The 25,612-nt window shown below is 36.3% G+C and overlaps 1 protein-coding gene across 5 annotated transcripts in view; it reads left to right on the top strand.

The window, feature by feature from the left end:
- Positions 1 to 25,612, top strand: part of THSD7A (thrombospondin type 1 domain containing 7A) — a 441,557-nt gene that overhangs the window by 399,130 nt on the left and 16,815 nt on the right. For all 5 annotated transcript variants that reach the window (XM_035020648.1, XM_035020650.1, XM_035020649.1 and 2 more), the window contains 10 exons: positions 1,283 to 1,461; positions 4,331 to 4,336; positions 5,996 to 6,129; positions 10,397 to 10,550; positions 12,165 to 12,309; positions 13,666 to 13,781; positions 17,131 to 17,248; positions 17,491 to 17,636; positions 18,054 to 18,228; positions 22,348 to 22,521. In XM_035020648.1, coding sequence (XP_034876539.1) covers positions 1,283 to 1,461; positions 4,331 to 4,336; positions 5,996 to 6,129; positions 10,397 to 10,550; positions 12,165 to 12,309; positions 13,666 to 13,781; positions 17,131 to 17,248; positions 17,491 to 17,636; positions 18,054 to 18,228; positions 22,348 to 22,521 — 1,347 coding nt within the window. The remainder of the gene's footprint in view (positions 1 to 1,282; positions 1,462 to 4,330; positions 4,337 to 5,995; positions 6,130 to 10,396; positions 10,551 to 12,164; positions 12,310 to 13,665; positions 13,782 to 17,130; positions 17,249 to 17,490; positions 17,637 to 18,053; positions 18,229 to 22,347; positions 22,522 to 25,612) is intronic.

Raw genomic sequence — 25,612 nt, 5'->3', positions numbered from 1 at the left:
GAAATGTCCAGAACAGGTGAATTCTTAGGGACAGAAAGTGGATGAGTTGTTGCCAGATGCTGGGGGAGGGGAAAACGGGAGGTGACTGCTAATGGGTATAGAGTTTCTTTTTGTGGCGAGGAACATGTTCTAAAATTAGATAGTGGTGATGATTGTATGACTCAGTGAATATATTAAAAACCAAAACATGAGCTAACTTTTACAGTGTATGAATTATTTCTCAATAAAAAAAAATTGTAAACCAACCTAGAGTTCCCTAGTACAAGTTGTTTATATTATTACCATTTTCAAAATCAGATCCTTGATGCTAATCTAAAATGGTACAAGAGCAAACCCTCTGCACATCAGAGTGTTACCCAGAACAACCATGCATTTGACTCTTGACCAAAGGAAATTTTGCTTTTTCCACATATTTGCCTGGAGAATACTAGTGATGAATTGATATTGTGAAATGCCAAATTGGTAATAGGGACTGTTCCAGGAAAATGCACCCATTTCTCAAATCACATCTGTAGACTATTAAGTTAATTGACTGTGTGATTTGATGGAATGAATACTGGACTAGACCCCATCTCTTACTATGTGATCCTGCACTTGTCAATTATCTTTCCGCATTTGTTTTCCTATCTGTCCAGTAGAATATCAATACCTGCCCAATACATTTAGAAGATTTTCAAGAGAATACAATGAATGCAAGATGTGAAATTGTTTTGAAATTGACAGCACTAAAAACTATGAGACATTATTTAACATCCTTCATTTTTCTTCTCCAGATTTGATTTTCAAAGGGGAAACATAAGGTGCTAAGTTAAACGGTTCCTTTTGGATGTTGATTGAGAGGGTCTGGCTCTCTTCTTGAGGAAGAATATTTCATGGACTCAAACACTTTGGCTTGTGTGACATTAACACAGAGAATTTTATAGAAAGCTGTTATAATTTTTTTTAATGTATCATTCTGACAGCCTGAGAACGATATAGCAGCCAACAGGTTATTGTCAATTAAACATGAGCTGTCAGAAAGTCAGAAATGTTGAAATATGGTGAGCATGAATCCTAAACAGATCATATGGCCACTGCTCAGCTGTTATTTTAACAGAGTCACTGTACGTACGTGTCATTTTCCTGCAGAATTTAATTTGAGTTCCTCACAACGCAGACATATTTGCATTTGCATGTTGCTGTCAAGTCAAACTTGGACCTTCTAAATGAGCTAGAATGGTGGGTGGTAGTGGGCAGGTCACATGTGGAGGAGAGGACTCACATCTGGCTTGTTTCCACTCAGGTTACATTGAAGAGGCTTGCATCATTCCCTGTCCCTCTGACTGCAAGCTCAGCGAGTGGTCCAACTGGTCTCGCTGCAGTAAGTCCTGTGGGAGTGGCGTCAAGGTTCGGTCTAAATGGTTGCGTGAAAAACCCTATAATGGAGGGAGGCCTTGCCCCAAACTGGACCATGTCAACCAGGTATTTTCTACCATTGATTCTAATACTGAGAATATTAACATGTTATTTAGATTCACAATGATCTATTTTTTTTCCTCCAAAATGGAGAAGAATAAACAATAGCCCTGAATAAGAAATTTGACCTATTTTATCCTTAGAATGCCTGAGTAAATATATGTGTGTTCTTATAATCCCAAATCAGATACATTATCTTTGCATTAGGAGATTTAGTACCTTGCATGTATATGCATATGAAAAATGGAAATGGAAATTAAAATGACACCTACCTTTAAAATAATATCATAAAATTGTATCTAGCTGTGTGCTGAGAGCAAGACTGTCTCATTATTATAGTTCCCCTAGACTCTCAGAAAAGACATCTCAATTACCAACTACTTAAAATGAAAGAGAGTATTTGGATTTGGATCTAAAACTAGGAGATCTCTCTCTCTCCCCCTCTCCCCCCTCCCTCCCTCCCATCCTACTCCCTCTCTAAAAAGAAGGTTGGGGGGGTCCTCCTGAGTGGCTCAGTTGGTTGAATGTCTTTGTATCAGCTCAGGTCAGGATCTCAGGGTTGTGAGATTGAGCTCCTCCTCTGGCTTGTGCTGGGTGTGGAGACGGCTTAAGATTCTCTCTCCCTCTCTCTCTGCCCCTCATACTCTCTCTCTCCATCCCTCTCTAAAAAAATCAAAAAATATGGGGCGCCTGGGTGGCTCAGTTGGTTAAGCGACTGCCTTCGGCTCAGGTCATGATCCTGGAGTCCCAGGATCGAGTCCCGCATCAGGCTACCTGCTCAGCAGGGAGTCTGCTTCTCCCTCTCCCACTCCCCCCTCTTGTGCTCTCTCTCTCTCTCTCACTCTCTGTCTCTCAAATAAATAAATAAAATCTTTAAAAAAATCAAAAAATAAAACTAGGAAATATGAATTTTGTCATTTAAATTTGTTTGATACAAAATATGTTAAAAAAGATATAAAGATGACTTCAAAGTCAGTGTAACTATGTTCTCTACCAATTTAGTCTTTGACCTTTTGAATTTTATTTGGAACCTTATTTGATTTTTGTATGTTCATTTCATTAGCTGCTGTTAATAGTTGTTACTTGTGTTCTATTGGAGATATAAAATAAAAAGACTGATAGAGGGAATTGTGACTAATTCAAATGTAATATAAGATATAGGCAATTATTATCATGTTTGACCTACATGTGAATTAACAAAGAATAAACTTAATATAGTATGTGTAGATGTTAAGATATGTATTTATAGTGTCACAATCAAATGAGCCAAATCATATATATGAACCAACTTTAAATATGCAGATAGGTTTCATGCACACATAGATTAATTTTAATCTCCAAACACACTGCTTACCAGTACACATACTTTACTTCCCACATTAACTTAAATTGTTAATGATAATAAAGATATACTGTAGGGTGCTCCCCTCCACCTGCTAAATGGGATGCCGCCGAATTCATGAATCACATGGGAAAGCCAATTAGATCTTCAAAAATAATAAGGTAAAATAAAGGTACAGTCTAGAGAAAATAAAAATAAATTTTGAATAAAGAAATTAAGGACAAAGAAAGTGGAGAATTAAATGCCGTAGGAAGTACTACTCTGAAAAAATCTTGATTTTTTTTTTCCGAGTGAAGTTGCTGAATGTGCCCTCCAAGGCAACCATCGGTGACTAATAAGCAGTACTGCTGCCATCTACTGGTCAATGAGTTTTCCTGCCAGAGTGAATATTTGCAAAGAAGAAAATTCAGTTAACATAACCCTAATTAAACACAATAACTGCAATGTAAGCTTTATAATGCAAAGGAATATTCTTCTACAAATTTCAAAATCTTAAATATCCATAGGTAAACTTAACTTATAATAACTTCTGCTCCCTGGTCCTAATAAAGAGAAATTCTACATAAATGTATAGGCTCAGTGTGTGTGTGTGTGTGTGTGTGTGTGTGTGTGTGTGTACGTACAGCCAATGAACCTTTCAATTAAAATAAGCTGTGTTTGCCTCAGCGTTTTTTTACTAGCGAATTTTCAAAGGTTCAGGACCTTCTGCCAAGTTGTTTTTGCTATGAAAAGTCTTTTACCTAAGCCATTTTTCTGTCACTCTCCAACTCTGGTAAAATTTAATGCAGAGTTTGATGGGGACATTTAGGTACTTGTTAATCATCTTACTGGTGGTATATTAAGTTATTAACAACTAAAAATTAAAGCTAAAACAAGAAATGGTAGATTCCTGACTCTGAATACAGATGTTCTGCATTTAAAAATAGAAATTTCTAGGACCTTATCAGTAAAATATTAGGAAAGAACATACAAAGGTTTGTGTTAACTTTGAAAATTGTAAATCACATGGATTTTTTTTATCACAATTATATATTCCTCAATAACACAATCAGTGGTCCATTCACTTGGTAATGGTCTTTGAAGTACCATTTTCTGATTGAGGAAGCAAATTCTCATCCCAAGAAATGTAGGTGGATGGATGGATTAAAATCAATAGATTAATCAATCAATCTATGGATAGATTTCACTCACAATTTATCTATCCCCCATGATATATGTATTTTAAGGTCTACTCAGTTTTTTAAGATTTCTTCATCCTGCCCATCTAATCTTTTCTTTGGCTGTGTTGTTTATAATACTCCTTTGTATATCTTCACTTTAAACAATAATGAGTTGCTTTTTCTCTCCCCCAAGGCTTAATGAAGATATTGTAATCATTTACCAAAAAAAAAAAAAAAAAAAAAAAAGTTGGCTTTTATGTGTAGGTAAAATAATATTTTAACTTAGAACATGAATTTTTTCATCCAGTATACTGACGTTTTTCCTTATCTTTTTCCTCTCCCTTTTCTTCATTCCTGTTGAACACTACACCAGGCCCAGGTAAGAACTTCTAAACCTCCTGGTTCATGGAAAAATACTGCTTGCTTTCTTTTTCACTCCCGACTTCAGAGAATGTATTTCTTTTCCTGCTACTGTCTTTTATCTTTTACAGGGAGAAAATGCCTCATTTTCCATAGAATTTTTGTTCTGCAGCTGTTTCCCCCCACCCACCCCTGCCCCAGCATGCTACCTGTGTTTTCTCACTTCAGTATCAGGGCTGAGGTGCAGGGGTGGGGAGAACAAGCTTCACTTCACCAGCCTTGAAAAGGCAGTGACATCTCTTGTTAATGCTGTCATGCTTCTCGGGGGGGAGAGGTAAAGGTGCAGGTGGGCTGAAGGTGGGTGGCAGGAAGTTGCTCTGAACTGATTTGTATTCAGTCCAGTGTAGGAGATTAGAATGAAAGCCATTGAAAGATTAGGGAAAATGGCATTTCTCCTTCAGTTTTTCCCTTCCGCACAAGTTGTAGGGTAATGTTTTACTCTGTAGTACTTAGTACGATTTTAATGCAGTACCCAATGTGGAGGTGATAATTTATAACAATAATGATAGGTTCTTATTCCAACAGTGCATAGTCTTTATTCTTACTATTCCATTCTTACTTCTTGAATAGGTCAACTTTATTTACTCACTAAAATTTGCACAAAATAGCTCCAAAGGGCTATTTATATCTATATTTTCTGGAATTATATAGTTACACAAAACATACATATACTAGTGTGTGTTGTGTGTGAAATAGGCAATAATGTTGAATTACCATAGATTTTGAAATTATTTTAAAAGACATTTTTCTTTAATGGTTGAGTCAGCTGTGTTGCAGTGGATTACAGTTTATTTCCTTGGCTTAGTCATTCTTCTCACTGAGAAAAAAGCATAATTGGTTCATTGTTCTAAAATCCTGAAACCAAACACACCAGCCTAACTGTGGGGCTTTCAGGCTTTGTGGACAGGAGCAAGACAATTGGCTTTGTGTCATGTGGACCCTCCCTGCTTTGGGCTGTAACTGGGTAATACGAGGCCAATTTCAGACCTTGTTTCCAAGCCCTAAATGCTTAAGGGTTAGTTTTAAAATGGTTTTATTTCTTATTATTTATCGTTTAATTTAGTTGCACATACAGAATGCAAAAAATATGTAAATTCTTATTGCTATGTACATTCGTTTGGAAAACAGGCCAAGTTATATTCCTTTGAAAACAGCTACTTTTATATGCTTATTTAATTCATTCATTCATTTATTCATTCATTCATCTATTCAACAAATCTCTATAGAATGCCTAACATAGGAGCACTCTGGCCTAAGTGTTGAAGACCCACAACACCGTGAACAAGCAGATGGCCCATGAAATTACAATACTGTGCAGTGGGGGGCAGTACGGGGCAGTGTGTGGGGTATCCCCGGTGCTTCGTCAGGTCACATGTGCAACTGTAATGTGATAGATGATCAAGGATCAAGAGAATACAACACAGCTAGCCCTGCCCATTACTGCTGGAATTCCCAAGAGGTTTTCCATAGTCCTGTCTTAGAATAATGAGCCTGTCGTAAAGGAGAGGAATGAAAACAGCTAAACAGGAATACAGTGTTCGTCGTGGAGGTGAAGGGCTCCCAGTTGCGCCCATCGGGTTCCCTGCAGAGAAATCCCTGAGAACTGTGTGTGTTTCAGGTGTATGAGGTGGTCCCTTGCCACAGTGACTGCAGCCAGTATATATGGGTCCCAGAGCCGTGGAGCATCTGCAAAGTGACCTTTGTCAACATGCGGGATAACTGTGGAGAAGGCGTGCAGACCCGAAAAGTGAGGTACGGCCCTTACTCCTCCCCAGTTTCCTGCATCCGACTGTCTTCAGCTTTATTTCTAGGGAATCTGCGTTCGTGGAATGCTCCAAGGGGATCTGCTCCAAGCAGCAGGTTGTTACACGGGGCCTCTGACTGGAAGCCTCACTTCAAGGTGCTCCTGAAAAGAAAGAGCCACATATTGAATGCAAGCTGAACTAATTCAGTTTTTCCAACCCCAATGACTTTGTTCTTAAAAGCCAAAAATATTTCCGACTGCTTTTTAGTGATAAACTGTTGTAAACTCTTGCTCCTTTGTATCCTCAAACTGGCAAACTTGTGACTACTCTCAACTCCTCCAGGAAGCCTTCCCTAATACCTAGTGCTGCTCATTTGTTCTGTGGGCGCACTGCCCAGTAGGGTAACCACTAGCCACGTGGGGCTATTTCATTTTAAATTTAAACTAAAGTTAAATTAAAAATACAGTTCCTCAGCCACACTAGACACATTTCAAGTGTTCCGTAGCCAGAGGTGGCTAATTCTGTCAGACACCAGAGGTATAGAGCTTCTCCATCAGCACAGAAAGTTCTGTTGAGCAGTGTTGCTCCATAGTACCCCATGTACCCCTCATTGTTTTGGAAAGATCCATTTACTGTCTGTCATTTTTGTTAAACTCTATAGCTTTCTCCAAACCGAGACCCTGTCATAGTCATAGAAATTCCCTAACACCTAATACAGTTTGGATACTCATTAAATTTTCCCTGCGGTATCTGCATATGGCTCTTAAGGGTTCTGGAACCCTACGAAACAAGTGTATGAGGTTTTATTATCTCCACTTTATAGAATAGATTCAGAAGTACTAAGTAATTTACCAAGAGCACCCATCTAGTAAAGCAACAGATTTGTCACTCTTTATACCAGTTTCTTCTAACCCTGCTGAGTGACACACAGTTAAGACAAATGTCAAAACATCCAAAACTCGACAGTTCATGTTGTGGACAAGCTCTGACCTAACTTTCCATGAATTTAAGATTTGTATTTCTCAATAGAAAAGTAGAGCGAATTAACATTTGTATTGTAAAACTTTGGCACAATCTGTATAACTTTGTTTCCAATAAAAATAATCTCTATTTCTTTTTTCACAAGCCCTCTGAACTCTCAAGCTATTTTTCTGAGGAACTTAATAAAGGTGGATGAGGGGTTGGAAGGTAATAAGTTGGTAGGGAAATATAAGGAAAAGACAGAGATTCCATTTTCCACCCTTCCCTTCCAAATTTAAATTTTCTCCTTCAAATTTAAAAATATTTTCCCCATAAAAAGATTTTGATCAATTTGGTTTTTTGTAAGAAAAATTATAATAAAGAACTGTTCTTTTAGCTTTCCCTTCAATGATCTTTGTAGATGTTGCTTTTTCTTGCTTTATAAATAAATACTCTCAACATTTCCTGCTACATCTTAAGCAAAGTAACTTTTGAGATCAATTTATTTTTTCAGTAAACATCTTTAATGTCAATAGAGAAAAGAGAAGGTCAGTATCGATTGTGATCTCTGATCATGTAATAATGTTCCTATTTGTTACAGGTTGAGTAGTAAACTTTTCTAACCTTATCCTCTGCTAATTAAGGTCAAAATGTCCTGCTTATATGCAAGCATTGGGTGACATTTCAGGATAGATGAGTCTATAAGAAAGCAGGTACCAATTTATCCAATGTCATTCTTTCTCTTTCAGGATGGTATGTACATCAAAGGCTGGTGGCAGAAGTGATTTTCCCTGGTGGGAAGGGATATTTTTCACAGACATTTTTTTTTTTTTTTTTAGAATTTCTAGCACCTGGTGATAATAAAAAAGAGATAATAAAAAGCAACAGATTTGGTTATTTTTACTGTCGCTTTTGAATTCTCTGCAGACAGTGTACCTCCTTATTGTCATACCTGTGGCTGGCCTCTGTCCCACCCTTTGCCTCCAGCTCGGTTCTGCACTATGTATTTCTAACACAGTTGAGTTTTCTCATAGCATAATTCCCTGTCCGATGGAAAGGAAAAAGGCCAAGAATTTAAAGAAAGCAAATGAACTTAAAGTGCCTTCCTTTGTGCTTAAAACTTGATCCAAATATTTATTCTGTTTTCTAGAGTAATTTTAAAAACTGATTAATACCAAATAAAGTAAATAAAACATAAATAATCTGAATGTCAACAATAAGGACATTTTTAACAGTTGCGGCACGTTGAAATGATGTCATTCAAATATAGTCATTAAAAATTATATCTTAGTTGGGGCGCCCAGGTGGTACAGTCTGTTAAGCATCTGACCCTTGGTTTCAGCTCTCAAGCTCCTGAAATCAAACCCCGCGTTGGCTCTGTGCTGAGGGAAGAATTGGCTTGGGTTCTCTCTCTCTGCCCCTCACCCGCTCAAATAAAGAAATCTTTAAAAAAAATTATATCTTAGAAAAAATGTTAATGATATGAAGAGATGTTCATAATGTATTATTGATTTTTTAAACAGTACAAATAGTAGGTAAAATTTGCTCTATTTAATGAAGTAAAATATATGCTTACATAGAGAGATTCTATCTCAGTCAGAGATAGAATCATGTGACTTTTTTTGTTTCTTCTGATTTTCCTAAACTGAATAAATTAGCTGTATAATAAAGAATTAAAGGAGAAAAGCCTGTAAAAATGTGGTTTTATGTACATAACTACTTAATAGAGTATTGAACGTCTGTCTTTAACTCTGGATCAATAGGTAATTTTGCAAGTTAATCCTTGTACACTGTGTGAGTGCCTACCATGAATACAATCTTGCCTTAGCAGCAAACCCAACTTTTGAGCATTAAACCCTGTTCCAGGTCATCTCAAAGCTGCTCCATGTCCTCTCAAAGTTGCTGTCAACAGGATATTTTTAAAATGCCATCAAAGATAGAACTTTTTCCTGGAAAACTAAAATTCTCCCAAAGAAATTTATAATTTTTTCTTCAGCAATGAAATCAAATAAATATCTACCTGTGCATATTTTTGTGGTTGCTCTTTTCTATTTTTATCCAATACATGCCACACACAAAAAAAATGCAGAGGTAGGTATTCGTAGAGGTATTTTTTCAGACTACAAACCCAATTAAGGCATGACCAACAGCACAGTTTTCCCGTCATTAAATGTATCCCACAGGAAAACAACATTTCTCTTAAATTGGGCAGCACTGTAGAGAAAGGAATTCTGTAGAGTAGATTTGTGAAAATGCAATGTCCCCACTGATTGTAAATCCCTGGGAAAAGGTGAGATTCCAGGTATAACTGATAATGTAGTTTAACCGACAGTTTAAAACATTGCTATGGCTTTGAGAGGCTTAAGAACACAAGCCTGCCTTTTTAGCTCCAACAATGTACTCTCTTCCCAAACCCATTACTTTGGTAGACCTTCTCTGAGTTATAGATGAGGGATAAAGTTTTTCTCTTCCACTAGAAAAGTGCCTGGAGAGATTATTAACTACACTGAGAGTGAAGTCTGGTACTAGCCACGTTAATTAGATCCCCGAGAGATGAGTAAACAAGCCTTCCATGACTGCTTACAAAAGAATGAAACATAATAAGATGTTTGAATTTGTTCTGTTAGAAAGAAAACTAACAATAAAAAAAGGTCAAGATAGAGGAAGATTCAAACAACCACATTTAGAGCATTTGTGTTATTGCTACTATAATTGTGTTTTCACTTCTGGCTTTCTTTTAAGTTATCAGCATACAGGAGGCTAAAATTACTTTTTAAATGACAAAATAACTTGATAAATGCCATCAGTTACTTTTGAAAATACTTAATGAAACCTCTCACTAAAAAAGTTCAGTGTGCCTCATCTTCCATCAGGTACGAATCTACTTTCTCTGTGGAATCTGCCATTTCCTTCTGAAGAAAAAAGTGCATTGTATTCCAAAATTCCAAAAATAAGTTCCTCAATGAATCTCTGTGGACCAGTCCTCATTAGTTGGTGCATCATATATGAGTGTAAAAGTCCCTCTTCTTTCAGAGGAAGACATACAGAGTTTATAAATCACATGGGCTATAATTTTAAAAGAGTATGATGATACAAGGAAGTGTACATTTTATATAATGCTGAAGCTCTGCAAGTATTTATGGGAGGCAGAGATCCTTTTATGTCTTCATGTTTGGAGAATTTTATTTATCAAATGCAAACCTTGCCACCTCCCAACCCCATAATGATGTCTTAGAAAGAACCATCTATGGAATGGGTTGGCCATTGTTCTAAGTGTCCTGGTTCCTTCACTGAATAGGTATGTTTTCTTCTAGATGCATGCAGAACACAGCGGATGGTCCTTCTGACCATGTAGAAGATTACCTCTGTGATCCAGAAGAGATGCCCCTGGGCTCTAGAGAGTGCAAATTACCGTGTCCCGAGGATTGCGTGATATCTGAATGGGGTCCGTGGACCCGATGCACTTTGGTGAGATGATTAACCATTTATCAAGAGCGTTTACTTAATTCCTTACCACTAAAGCCTAAAGCTTTAATGCTCTAATTGCTAAATTAGTTACCAAATTAGTTACCAAGGCAAGGGTGTTTTCTTGGCTACCTCATTCTGTGACTGTGCCATTTAAAGTCGGCTGTGTTTTGGCACACGCTAGAACAGCTCAACCTCTTGCAAGCTTTATGCTCCTCCATCCTCCTCCTGGACCCGCACAAAATGCCTTCAGATTGGCTTATAAATACACAGCATGTTAAAAACTTCACTGGTGATAATGAATCCCTCCAGGTAAAGGGAAAAAGAATGAAGCTCTAGTAAAAGTACTTTAATGGTGTCGGGTTATTGTCATCCCTTGCTTTTTGCCCAATCCATATTATTTAAATTGTGGGAATAATCTTTCACACTGTGGGTATACTGCAGCCGGAGTATTAACACTAAAACGCAAAAGATCTGGCAAAAAAGGGAATCGAAAGAAGAAAGCTGTGTGTCAGTGAATCTCTTTCCACACACAGACTCTGTGTCTCTGTGGGCCTGCAAAGCCAGCTGAGAGTTTCAAATCACACAAAGCTTCTAGATTTCAACAGCCCGTAGGGGCTCTTCCGTGGGACCCTGGGAAGAGTCATTTGAAACAGAACATGCTGTTTAGGATTTAGGAAATTTGGCTTGGCCCGGGGAACCTTTGTAAAGCTGCACATTTCAAAATGGCATCAAAAAGCCCAGGAAGAATACATCCAATGTGGAATTGATTTGCTGAAATACAATATAAGACAGTTTCAAAGAATTTATGATGCATGTTTTCAAGGCGAAATTCATTTTCTATCTCAGTGTTAACATTATTAAAGGAGCTGATTAGCAGCCAACTGATAGAGCAGGAGCAAAATGGAGCTGCCAGTTGACTTGGATACAGGTTAAATAGCAACAGGGAGTCAACTGTTTCACAAGGGTATGCAGATGATCTTTGTTCTAATTCTATAGCCTCGGATTTGAAGTTCCTGTTCTTAGAAACCAGATGTTTTCAGAACAAGACGGTGCCAGTAGCAGAATGGCAAGCTAGTCTTTTTCAACTGCTGAATTGTGTTCCTGTGCATGGGGATGTGCCCATTAGGAAAATCAAGGTCACTGAACGCTAGTTATTTAAAGTCACCCTTAAAATGGTTTTTCAGGTCCAAGAATCTAAATTCGATAGATTGATTGATTTTTAATTCTATATTAGTGATGCAGATCACTAATTATATATTAATATAATTACAGTTATCATTACTATCATTAATTCATAATGAATATATAGTTATATTAATTATAAATATAATTAATCACATAATATGATCAGATGCATGCATTTGCATATATGTGATGTGGTGTATCTATTAGTATTTGACACACGGACTCTTAAGCATCTTATAGCTAGATGGGACATCGGAAACTCATCTAACACCTCGATTTTATAGATGATGAAACTGAGGTGTAATGAGATTGTTCAAGTTAGCCAGTGGCCCCAACAGTCTCACTCCAGCTCCAATGCTCTCCCTAATATATTAGCTCTCGTGTGGCTGAGTATTCACCTTCCTGAGGAGCTGTATTTTTCTTTGTCAGCCTTGCAATCAAAGCAATTTCCGGCAAAGGTCAGCTGATCCCATCAGACAACCTGCTGATGAAGGAAGAGCCTGCCCTAATGCTGTTGAGAAGGAACCTTGTAACCTAAACAAAAACTGCTTCCACTATGATTATAATGTAACAGGTACGTGCATAGTCACCTCATCACCGAGACAAAAGCCAAATCCCATGTTTCAGCTCAGCAGCATTCCTGTAAGTACTGTTCATCTCCATCTATGTCCCTCTTGGACATGCTGCTTACTTTCCCAGAGATAATTCTTTATATAATGACAGAAATAGTTACCTGTTTTTAATAAACATTAAGATATAGAGAATGAAAGTATCACACAAACATTGAGTCCTTAAGGTAGATTGTGAATGGTCTAAGACATCCTCCCACTTTGGGAAGGTGCAAGTAAAAGATACATCTTTCCCATAATTATCAGGTTTAATGAAAGATAAACATCTTCAGAAAATGTTTAATTGCTGTGACATACCAGGACAATTCTTGGTGTGGGGGCAGTTTATAAGCACAATTAGTCTTATGTAAAAATGTTGGCAATTTTAAGCTACCAAAAAGTATATGAAGAAGATACTAATATTCCTGTATTATCAAAGGTACAGATGAAAAAGGGTAAGTGGGTTGTTGGTTTTTTCTGAAAAAAAGGTTTATTATGAATTCCATTTTTTTCCATAACTCTCATCTCCATACCATCAAGGCACATACTCTAGGAAAAAAGAGAATGTGTTAGTTTATATGATGCGGGGCAACCCCGAAGCTTATTTTGGAATTTTTCCCAAGTCATTCTCACACTAAAATAAACTCCAAACCTTATACAAAACACACAGCCATCAGATTGGCCTTTTGTTCCCTTAGGTTTTTCTCTTCAGTTTCCTTTGATGATACAAAGGAAGTCACAATTCTCCGGGACATGCTATGCTACCCTGGAGAGAAAGATGAAAGGATTACTTTGCAAAAGACATGAAATGAAAGAATTAAATAGATATGGCCAAAGTGATTTTGAAATAAATAAGTGTATATTTTAAAACATTCTAAGTATGGACAGTAAGTGAAATAGTATTTTATTTGAGTGTAATGACACAGTTAAAATGCCACCCGTTAAAAATTATGACTGTTTGGCTAAAATAAAAATAATGTTAAGTTTTAAATTTCTCCTTTTATTAGGAAAACAAATTTTTAAGTGACATTTGATCTGCAGGCCAAAGCCAGTTTCACGATATCAACAAATGGCTAGCTGTCAAGATGGTCAAGAAGACATCTGCCTCAAGAATAATCCCTGTAGCTATGTGCAACCCCAGCAAGTCCATTTGACTCTTGATATGTTCAAAGCCGGGACCCATATGTTCTGCATGTGGGATGATTGATTGTGCGGCTTAGGAAGCAGTTGTGAATTAAATATGGGATTCAGGTCATCAGAGTTTCATTTGAAATCTGTTTCCTACATAGCTTTCTGTTCTGATGGGCTCCCTTTCCTTTCAGACTGGAGTACGTGCCAGTTGAGTGAGAAGGCAGTTTGTGGAAATGGCATTAAAACAAGGATGTTGGATTGTGTTCGAAGTGACGGCAAGTCGGTTGACCTGAAATATTGTGCAGAGGTGAGGGGATACTGTGTTATATCTCTGCAAGTAAAGTCTTCCCTAATAATTTCGATTCATGCTGAGCCAAGTGACCTGTGCTCAATGCAGCTCATTGCCAACAGATGTTTTTCTGCACTATTCAGAGGCTGCTAAGCACCCTCTTGAAAAGAAACACTGTCCAACTACTGATTTCTACACATAATTTCCTGTGTTTTGTTCTGCTTGGAGCCCAAAGGTATGCTAATTAGCCTATTTTGAAAGAAATGCTTGGGGAACAGTAAGTAATCAAGGTGAATAAAGGCAATAAATCTTAATCAGACTACTCATCATCTTTTGTAATTTCATGTGAATTTTGTGTTGCCTGGGACACCTGCCAAGAGCCATCATTTATTCTTTCTGTTGCTAAACATTGATCACATGTGGTTTGGTAGCAGATTTTGATATTAGGATCTAATATCCAGCTGTGAGAGTCTAAGTACTCAGGTCTGGATGAGAGCTTGAAATTCAAACAAAGGAATGAAGTCTTCCATTATATCTTTGAGGTACAGAGAATTGTAACTATTAATTCTCCAATTTATAAAAGTAATGTCATCATTTCTAAGTATGACCTTATGAAATGTGAGGAAACATAGTTGTTGGCTTTTTTTAGCTTTCATGAGGCTACACTTCATGTTGTAATGATTTTGTCTGACTTCCATACCAAATGGGTACTCACATTCCTGACAGGTTTTAACTCCTCCTGCATCTAAGCCCCACTGGGTTAAACATGAACCAAGATAAGCAGGAGCCTCCATAGATCTTGAACACATAGAGAGGAGCTTATGACCTCATTAGGGTTCCGTAGACATGGTGACCATAACTTCTATCTAAACATCCCAGAGGTTATATAAGCCCATGGTAAATTGTTCCAACTCCTGAGAAAACTCGAGATGGAAATATCTTAATCCATTTGATATCTTTATCATATGGCCCTAACAACTTCGTTATATCTGTCCATGGGAACGGAGCTCCTGAGTGTGCTGAAAACGAGTTGTTTACTTAATAAATTCCACTCACCACCATCTTATAACATAATTTAGTGAATTCGTACTTTAATTATAAATTTTACATCTGAATTAATTTGCTTTTGAAACTAGTAACATCAAAGTAATGTAACCATTATGAAAAGAACATTAGTATTACTGAACATTATTATAGTCATATATTGGCTGGAGAGCTTTGATCTACTTCTAGTTGATTAATATATCTCCTTTTTTGCAAGTGTACATATAAATGTCCTCATGGATCAGAATGAAATCTACCATGAATAGCTGAGAGCTTTGTGAAAGCTAAACCCAAATCATACAAAACCAATTTAAAAACATGACTATAGAACAGAGGTATAAATAGAGTCCTTAATTTCTTAAATGAAATGTGAGTAAAACCCTGAGAAATAACTAATTTCAGTTATCCAGGAGCCTAGATGAATTTACTCTTATGCATTAATATTATGTTTGAATACTGTGGTGACAATTAGGGATTCAAATCATAACATTCTAGTAAATACTGTCTTTAGGGAGAATAGAGCTCTCTCTGCAGGAATTGGAATAAACAACTCATATCCCATTTTATCCATTCCCATGGATGCAGTAGTATTAAATAATAGCCCTGAGAAAAGCTAGCTATCTTTTTAATAATGGATTGATTGCCTACCTACTAATACATGTGCAAACCCTGCATTCAGCCCAACAGCAGTAGCTAACGCTTGCTGTGTCCCTAACAGCCAAAAAGAAAAATGCCATTCCTACCCAACAAAGAGGACAATTAGGGTTAAACCCATCTAGCATTTATATAGCATTTTTTTCTTTGATGTTTTCCTTTATTCACTCAATACCTAGTAATTGGTTTCTCCTTTCCTATTCTTTGATCCCTGAACAGATTTCTTTTCATTTACTTAGACACATATTTTTACACAGATGAGAGAGCAAGAGAGGGGGGAAAAAAAGGACACAATAAATGTTTAAGAAAAAAAGTAGCAGAGGGTTAAATGTCTTACTCCTCGATGCCCAGAAGATCTATACAGAGACATCCTTTTCAATTCTGTAGTGAAATGAGTCAGTAGGAGTTCACTTCTGTGATTCAAACCCTCTCTCCACAAAACTATTGTCTACCTTAAACGTTACACATCTTTTTTAGCATGTAATCACCTTAAGTGTCCTTTCTGCAACTTCCCATGACTTTCAGTGACTTTATGAGACTTTGATATGGTAAAAATGGTAAAAAAATTTTGTGCCAAAAATTTGTCAAGTATTACTGGTTGAGAATACAATGGGAGCACCTGCAGAGGTATGTAGCCTGCAGCCATTGACCTGATCCTCTCTCAGGGGATAACTTAGAGCCAAGAGCTATACTTGAACCACAACACAAGATTTCAGGAAAATTTTCTTTTGCCGGCTTTTGCTATGTACATTAGACACTATAAACTTCTTTTCCATGCAGAAATAAAACAAGATCTTGAAAATTCCCAAGAATTACCCCCAACCTCAAAATTGTACTCTCCTAACAAGCTCTTAAATGTTTCTATTTTCATGCTACTTTGTACCTTGGACTTTTTAACTGTTTGCATATACAGTCGATGAGTTTGAAATCTCCTATTTTAAAAGTAGAATGCTTAAGTAAGGAACTCCATGCCAATAAAATGTCACAATATTAGTATCTGATGAGAGGCTAACCAAAATAAGTGAATTATACTACAGTTAGCTGCTGAGATCAGTTTTAGAAAAGAAAATCTTTGTAAAAAAAAGTGTATATAAAATTTTCATAATCAAAAAAGTCTAGTGACCCGTATTTCCTTTTGAAAGAGATAGCATACTTAACTAATATATTATTTCAATACATTATAATATTTAGTTTTCAAATGGTGATTTGTCTTTCAAATCTTTTGCTTTTCAGTTTAACATGCACATGCAAAGATAAATTTTTATCCCAAAGATACAACTATAGATCTATATATTGGTGATATTTTTGGTTTTTAACTAATGGAAAGGAATTGTGCTTACACCTATTTGTTCCTTGTTTAGGGAAATTAGGCCAATTTGGAGACTAAAGCTACTTTTTTTCATGACTTATCTAAACAGTTCAACAGCATTGAGTAAACGGGCTCCTCCACTCATCCTGTGCCCTTTTCTCCCACTCTTCTGGGTTGAACCACTTTCTATTTTTAAGTTTGGGTGTTTGACCTCCAGGTACCTTTTTATTCTATTATGCATCTTGCTTTTTCTTCCTCTCCTCTCCACTACTCTTCTTCTCTTCCTCCCACCCTCCTTCTACCACTACACCGAGCCAAGCTTCCAGGTCAATACAAACACATCTACCTCTCTCCTTTCAGCTTGGCCTGGAGAAGAACTGGCCGATGAACACATCGTGCATGGTGGAATGCCCTGTCAACTGTCAGCTTTCCGACTGGTCTCCTTGGTCAGATTGTTCTCAAACATGTGGCCTCACAGGTTGGTTTGTACCTTCATTAACATTAGACCCCTGGTCAAGGAACAGGAAATAAGATACCCCTCTTGCTTTAAGTCTTACCAGATAATCTTCAGAAAAGTTGAAATCAGTGTCTTTCTCTTCAAAATGGCTGAGCCTTACTCGTTCCTCAGGTCTCCTCAGCAGAAGTATTTGATGCCCTCTCTCAAGATAGACGCTCACACAAATATGTCACTAGAGTTGCATCCCCTTGTATCTCTTTAAGGAAAAATGATCCGAAGGCGCACCGTGACCCAGCCCTTTCAGGGTGATGGACGGCCATGCCCTACCCTGATGGAACAGTCCAAGCCTTGCCCAGTGAAGCCCTGTTACCAGTGGCAATATGGCCAGTGGTCTCTATGCCAAGTGCAGGTAATCAGATCTCAAGAGGTTGTATGGAAATGTGTGTTTTTTTAATCTGTAGAGACTTGTTTTCAGAAATATTTTTCAGAGCTGACAGCATGTTTCCTCCTAAAGATTTTAGGTACCTTGCCATTTTGTAACTGTTTAATTAGTTTTGATAACAAGCAGTCCTGTCCTGTGTTTTTAAAATCATTTGGAGACTGATTCATTTTAATGAAAATTTATTTGCCTGTCTTTGGCTAGAAAACAAATGAATTGTTCATTGTGTACTTTACTGCTAGTGTCCTATAGGACTTCTTCCCTAGGGTTGCAAATGCTTTAACTGCCCATAAATCAAAATCAGTCATGCAGAGATGACTGTAAGTGATGAGCTCGCTAATGAATTATTTTTCTTTTCCTAATTAGTTACTTCTTCCTGTATTCCAGGATGCCCAGTGTGGTGAAGGGACCAGAACAAGGAACATTTCCTGTGTAGTGAGTGATGGGTCAGCTGATGATTTCAGCAAAGTGGTGGATGAAGAATTCTGTACTGACATTGAACCCATCATAGATGGTAATAAAAAAATGGTTCTCGAGGAGACCTGCACCCAGCCTTGCCCAGGTAACAATACCAAAACAGAATTCATAGTTTGGTCATTTCTTACTAGCACCAGAGTTGAGAAGGAGTATGTTCTAAGTTACATGTATAGTCTAAATTAAGGCATGTCAGCAAGTCTCATTCAGTAGTATCTATGCCAATAACTGGATACTGTAGTGTGGATGAAGGGGGTCTTGCCTTGTCACTGCCAACGAAGGGTGAAGTCTGGGTCTCCTATGTGGCCTCTGCTGACACCCACTCACCTGGAGTTTTAACACCTACAGGGGATGGCAGTAAGGCCGTAGGTTCATGCTTGACAGGGCAAGTATGAAAGACAATTTGCACCTAGTTAGGATTTCCAGGAGAGAGAGAAGCAGGGTCTAAACACATAATGGCTAAAGAAAGACTTAAGTCCTTATAATGAAGGCTTACTCTGGGTCCTGAATAGAGTCAACAACAAATTTACATGTAGGCATATTGTACTTAAAACATAAAATGTAGAAAAATAACTAGTAACACACCAAGAAAAAAAAAAAAAAGATTACCTGCAACTGAAGGCAATTAAAATTAGAATTCTTCTTAGTTATAATGAAAGCCAAAAGACAATGGAATATATGCAAAGTGTGATGGAAAATGGCCATGAACCTAAAATGCTATCCCCAGCTACACCATTCAAGAGTGAGAAAAAATAGTATGGAAGAAAATATTGAAATTATTCCAATTCAAAGTTAGACACAACAGGTTCATGCAGTAAAATGTGGAAAGCAAATATTATATATCAAGTAGTTTAGAAATAATTGGCAGACAGTGATAAACTAATATTTAGGAATTTGGGCTTGATGCAGAGAACTTTAGGGTAGACAGAAGATCAAAATAAGTTCAATGTCAGGTAGGAGCCTAAGGCTTTGAGAAAGATGGGGGCAACAGTTTATTATTAGTAGACCAGAAAAGAATAAGATTGGAAGTAAATTGCCTATACTTTACCCTCAGTGAAAAGTTTTTGTTCTCCCAATTTGCCTATAAGAAAAATATCAATCTCTTTCAGGAATGTGTTATTCAAACAAGATCCCCCCCAAAATAAAAAGGCAAACAAATATTGGAGACAAAAATAAATCATACCTTTTTTATTTGGGTATTTAAAATTTTAAAGATGGAGAACATATTTTCAAAAGTTTATTTTAATGGAATTAAGTCTTTAAACACTGTAAAAAGCTGACAATACGGGTTGCTCATTCATTCTCATTAATTTACTCATTCTTAAGTAAATTATTTGCGGTGATAATATTGGCAGTTTCTGTAGTTTATCAAGATGAACTTAATAAAATTAAACAGAGCAGTAGATAAAACAACCCAATACTTTTAACTAAGTGCTAGACTTTAAGTTCATCCCTCACTGTGCATATTCAACTGTAACAACAATCTTTGTGTATACAGATAGTTTCATCTACTTCAAATGAAGAAAGATCTTTTTTAAAAATCTTTAAAAATTACTTTCTAGACCTAGGCTAAGTGTTGCTTCTTAGACATTCCCACACCTGCTAATAATAACCTATTCCCGATCCAGCAATTCCCCTCTTCATTTCCTGACCCCCCCCCCCCCCAGATTTCCTGGCCTGATTTCAGTCTAGATATCACACACAATTGAACTTAATAAAATCATTTTTCTCCACAACAGACTGAGGTTGAGGCTGTGGCAGCACATAAGGGCTGTGGGCAGAGCCCAGGACTGAAACTTTGGGCTTCGATGTGCCAAATGGCCACATAGTCAATGAAAGGTGACCAAAGCTAAAAGTTGGGAAGGCCTATCTCTTCTAAAGCCAAATCTCCAGTGCCATTAATGGGATTATTGTGATACCCACAACACGGAGCAGCACTGGTCTCCTTGACAGGCAATAGGGTCTACTTCCCTGTGGAGTTTCTCCTACTTGTTTTCATTATACTTCCTGCAGCACGATCGCCCCTTCATTTGACTATTATCAAGTGTTACTGGAGGCTGGGCCCCGGGCTCAAGATTGGAGATACACTGAGAGACAATTATAGCCTGTCCCCATTGCATTTACCTTCTAATGGAAGAGACAGTTGCTAATCTAATAGTAACTTAAGTGAACACAAGATTGAAATATGTCCTAAGTGACCCGAAGGAAAGGAAGATCTCATAATAACATCAAACAGGGCAAACACACCATTCTAATTAAAGTAATTATAAATCCAGGAGGAGGCTGCTCTTCTTTTATAAATTACAATCTATGCATCTCTGTTCCTCTCTTGCCCGTTTTCTCCAGTAATAGGTTTTAAAAGTTAGCAATATAGGAGCTACTAAGCTTTAAAGAGCAAAATACTAAAGTAGGGATGTGCATTTCATACACTTGTCCTATCTTTTGCAGGCATAGTATAGTTTATTATTACAATGGTTGGATGGTCAAAATATAAAAGTATGTTTAGTACAAGCTAATGCCGTACTCTCATTTGCTGCTATTAAATCTTTGAAGCCTGACCTGGATTCTTTGGAGGTGAGGATTATATAATTCACGGACAACTATTAAAAGATTAAGCTCTGTTGTGAAATACACTATGTCAAGTGCTATAAGCACAGAAATAGAGCCTACTAGTACAAAAGGTATATTTCCATGTAGTCTGCAATTGCTGAGGTACAGTTATATTACCTTTATCTTAAGAGGACTGTTTAAAATTCTAATAGTTTCTCCTGCATAATTAAAAACTAAGTAACCCAAAAGTATTTAAACATGCTTCCTAGTTTTTCTTTAACACTTGTAAAATTCACTAGAATTTTCTGAACTTCAGAATGACATTGAATATTAACAACATACTATAATAAAGGTCTACAAAAATCATTCCACTTTACTATTATACATCTATTAGTCAATAATTCATGTTTGACGAAGATTTCTTAATTATAGCATAAGACATGTTTTCATTAATCAGATCTCCAGGCAACTTTGTGCTATTAGACATCTTCAGCATAATGTAAGGCAATATGAATTATGCATGTGGTATGGCTAGAATAATTAAAATAAGAATCCATATGGATTTGTGTCTATCATAATTTATTGTATCCTCTGAACAGTATCACCAGTCAGTCCTGAAGAATGGATGAGCATATGGGAAAGATATTTCATTAATTCTTCCCTATTCTCATAATGATTGAAGATGTTGAGCACATTATACACCAGGGTCCTAGGTATTCACCCAACAGAAATGCACATAAGTTCAAAGACTCATACTAAAATGTTCACAACAACAGTATTCATAATAGAAAAAATTTACAACTCTCCACATGCCCATCACTAGAATGGATATCTAAATTGTGATACCTTCATATAGTGGAATAATGTACAGCAGTAAGAATGATCAAAGTGGAACTACATAAATACATGTGGATCTTGCAAACATAATTGAGTGAAATATTTTTTAAAGATATGTATGGTATAATTCCATATATAACACAAGAACGGTTTCGGAAATTCTGAGACTGCCCTGTTGCTTTATTTGAATATTGGTTGCATGGTTATATAATCAGATTGTGAAAATTCCAACATTTGTAATTTTTCATGTATATTATTCAATAAGTAATTGAAAAAAAAAGTTGATTGAAGCCGTAGATCAGATAAAATTACAAGCATTATTACCCCTACTCCAGTTGCTCAGTTGGCTGTCTCACCTCCACACCCCTGGCTAGAAATAGAAGGAAAAAAAAAAAGTATAAATGCCAGTTTTCTCAGTCTTGGAGTTCAAGTTCTTTTGCAATTATGTATAGCTACAAGATAAATTTTATGTATATTTAGATTTTCATTGATACTACCAAGAACTTAATAAATCCTTTTATAATAATGACAAGACTGGTGGTAGGTTTTAATCAACTATTTTGTCTTTTAAGAGGAGGTAAATTACAAGGAACAAGCTCCTTCCAGCCATAGTCAATACCCAATAACATCCACTCCAAAAATAACATTCATACACACTTATAAACTACATATAAACTTGCAAATATTAAATACTTATCTTATAAATATGTTTTTTTTGGTATGCTAGTCCTACCTTTCCCAGTGAGGTTAAGAAATAAAATTACTATATGGCTGGCTACTGCTTATGGGTATGTACAAACTACACACCTGTGTTTTGCAGGTGACTGTTATCTGAAGGACTGGTCTTCATGGAGTCTTTGTCAGCTAACCTGTGTGAACGGTGAAGACCTAGGCTTTGGTGGAATACAGGTCCGTTCCAGAGCTGTGATTATACAGGAACTAGAAAATCAACATCTGTGCCCAGAGCAAGTGTTAGAAACGAAATCATGTAATGGTGAGTGCTACAATTCATGAAATCTTTTCAATTTAGTTTTATGTTGATAGAAAAGATATAGAATTTTCTGTTCAATAAGTCATTTGCTAAGATCTCGCTTAAGACTGAGAATTGAGTAGGATTCTGAATTTTAAAAAATTTACAGGAAGAAAAATCTTCACCCTTCCTCAATTAGATAAGAAATGTAAAAAATGTTTGTTTTATGAGCTACAGAAGATTGAGCTAACTAAGAGCACATTATGTGTACACCCAGGACAAAATCTAACAATAGCCTTTATTTAAATCAAAGGAAACAAAAATCCACAGCCAAGTGAGAGGTTTTACTATATTCTTAGAAACTGATAAATCAAAATATTGGTGAGAATTTGACCTAGGTGTTATGAACATCCGTGTTTACAGGTGTGTGTACATACATGCACATATAGAGCCACCCAATACATGACATTTCCAAGAACCACAGAGCATCAAAAATAGTTTGGGAACACAGAGGCAGTCTAACTGAAAATGAAAGAATTTATAGGGTCAACAAACAATCTTCTCCTTCCTGCTTGTGTTTTGAAACAATTAGGGAGTAGGACATTTAATAGCAAATAGGAGTCAAAATATTACTATTATTACTGAAAAGTTGGAGGAGAGAGCTCAGAATGTGAAGGAAGAATGCTTAAAGTAAAAGCCAAATGGGCTGGATGACTTAAGAAATAGGTAGAACTATCTGCCTTGTCAGTTCAATCTTCCCAAATTTACCAAGCAGATAAATGATTCCATAATGTCCTAGGACAGTGTACGTAATGAAAATGAAATAAATCCCAAGGAAAGGTTTGTTCAACCCAAAATGACAAAATTAGAAATAAACAACAACAATTAAAAAGAAATCTCCCCATGCACAGACATCAGTCAAAACTAAAAACCACACTTCTAGGGCATTACATATCAGCACAAAAGTACTTAGGAGAGAACTTAAAGCCTTAAATGCCTAAATAGGAGGGAGAAACGTTGAAAATGAGCTAAGCATTAAACTCGAGATTTTTTTTTAAAAAGATAAAGTAGAATGTAACTAATACAGATAAATATAAATTAATGATTAGAAAAGATAATCAACAACCAATAGTGGACCAAAACTAAATAGACCACCTCATGGCAAAAATGGAGGAGAAAAAAAAAAACAATACTACAACAAATAGAGTTTGAAAATATATTTTTGAATATATTTTGCTAATAAATATAAACACTTCAAGATAATCTAGATTATAATAATTTATACCAAGAGTAATTGAGAATCTACACTATGGATTCTATAACTATTAAAAACTCAAATTTATCAAATATTTACTTACACATGAAACAAACTAGAACCTAAATGGCTTTGAGCTTTACCAAAATTTAAAGAAACAAAAACTCCCTTTTATGTGAAATCTTAAAAAATCAAGTTGAGTGGGAAAAAAAGATGAGGAAAATCCCTCCAGCTCTATGAAAGTATAACCCTGACAGTAAAATCAGCCAATAAAGTCACCAATGAAAATAGATGTCAAAATCATTAAAGATTATCTAACCAAATAATTAATATCGTGACTAATTATATTTTAGAAGTACAAAGATGCCTAAATATTAGAAAAAATAATGTAAGTCATTACAGTAATAGAAAAAAAGGCATATGATTTTAAAATATGTTAAAAAGATGTTTATAGAATGCAACTCTAATTTACAATAAAAACTTCCCAACACAACTTGAACTAGAAGGAAATCACTTTACCTGATAAATGATATCTACCTAAACAAACAGCATACATCATAATATTAGGGGAAACATAAGACACATTCCCTTGCAATCAGTAACAAAGCAAGGATGCTCATTGGGGCTACTTCTTTTCAACCTAGTAAAGAAGGTTCTAGCCAAAGTATAATCAGAAGCTTAATAGTTGAAAACAAAGAAATAATCATTCACATTACTATATGATGTTCACATTAAAAATTTTAACAAACAAAATAGATAAAAAATCATGATAAGCTCAATAGATACCGAAAGGAATTTGACAAAATATCCATTCGTGATAAAAACTCACCAGGTGGGTCTCAACATAGCAAAGGCCATCTTTGACAAACCCACAGCTAACATTATTATACTCCGTAGACAAGCTCATAATTGTTCATCATTAAGAAGAGAAGTGCCAGAAGGATATTATCCTCCCTCACCACTTTTAGTCAGTGTACTACTGGAAATCCTAGACATAGCAATCAGACAATAAAAAGAAATGAAAAGCATCCAAGTTGGTAAGGAAGATTAAAACTATCACTGCTTACAGATGATGTGATATTATACACAGAAAACCCTCCCCCAAAAAACTATTAGAATAAATGAATTATGTTAAGTTGCAGGATACAACTGATATATAGAAACATATTTCTATACACTAATAACAAAATAGAAGAAAAAGAAACTCCATTTACACTTGTACCAAGAATAATAAAATACCTAGAAATAAATTTAACCAAGGAAGTGAAAGACTATACACTGAAAACGATAAGGCATCGAGAAGCGAAATTAAAGGCTACATAAGAAATGAAAAGATAGATCATGTTCATGGATTGGAAGAATATTAAAATATTTGTATTACCCAAAGTAATCTATTGATTAAATATAACCCCTACTGAAGTACCAATAATATTAATCCTAAGATTTATATGGAATCACAAAAGACTGAACAGCCAAAGCAATCTTTTTTTTTTTTTTTTTAAAGATTTTATTTATTTATTTGAGACAGAGAGAATGATAGACAGAGAGCATGAGAGGGAGGAGGGTCAGAGGGAGAGGCAGACTCCCTGCCGAGCAGGGAGCCCGATGCGGGACTCGATCCCGGGACTCCAGGATCATGACCTGAGCCGAAGGCAGTCGCTTAACCAACTGAGCCACCCAGGCGCCCCAGCCAAAGCAATCTTAAGAAAGAGCAACAAAACTGGAAGTAGCACAATCTCAGATGTCAAACTCTACTACAAAACTTATAGTAATCAAAATAGTATAGAATTGGCACAAAAATATACACCTAGATCAGTAGAACAGAATATAGAGCCCAGAAACAAACCCACACTTACATGA

This window comes from Mirounga leonina, unplaced genomic scaffold, assembly GCF_011800145.1.
Source record: "Mirounga leonina isolate KUSES-001 unplaced genomic scaffold, KU_Mleo_1.0 Mir_174, whole genome shotgun sequence".
NCBI classification, from domain to species: domain Eukaryota; kingdom Metazoa; phylum Chordata; class Mammalia; order Carnivora; family Phocidae; genus Mirounga; species Mirounga leonina.
The sequence above is the reverse complement of the archived record's forward strand: the minus strand, read 5'-3'. Positions and strand labels throughout refer to the sequence as shown.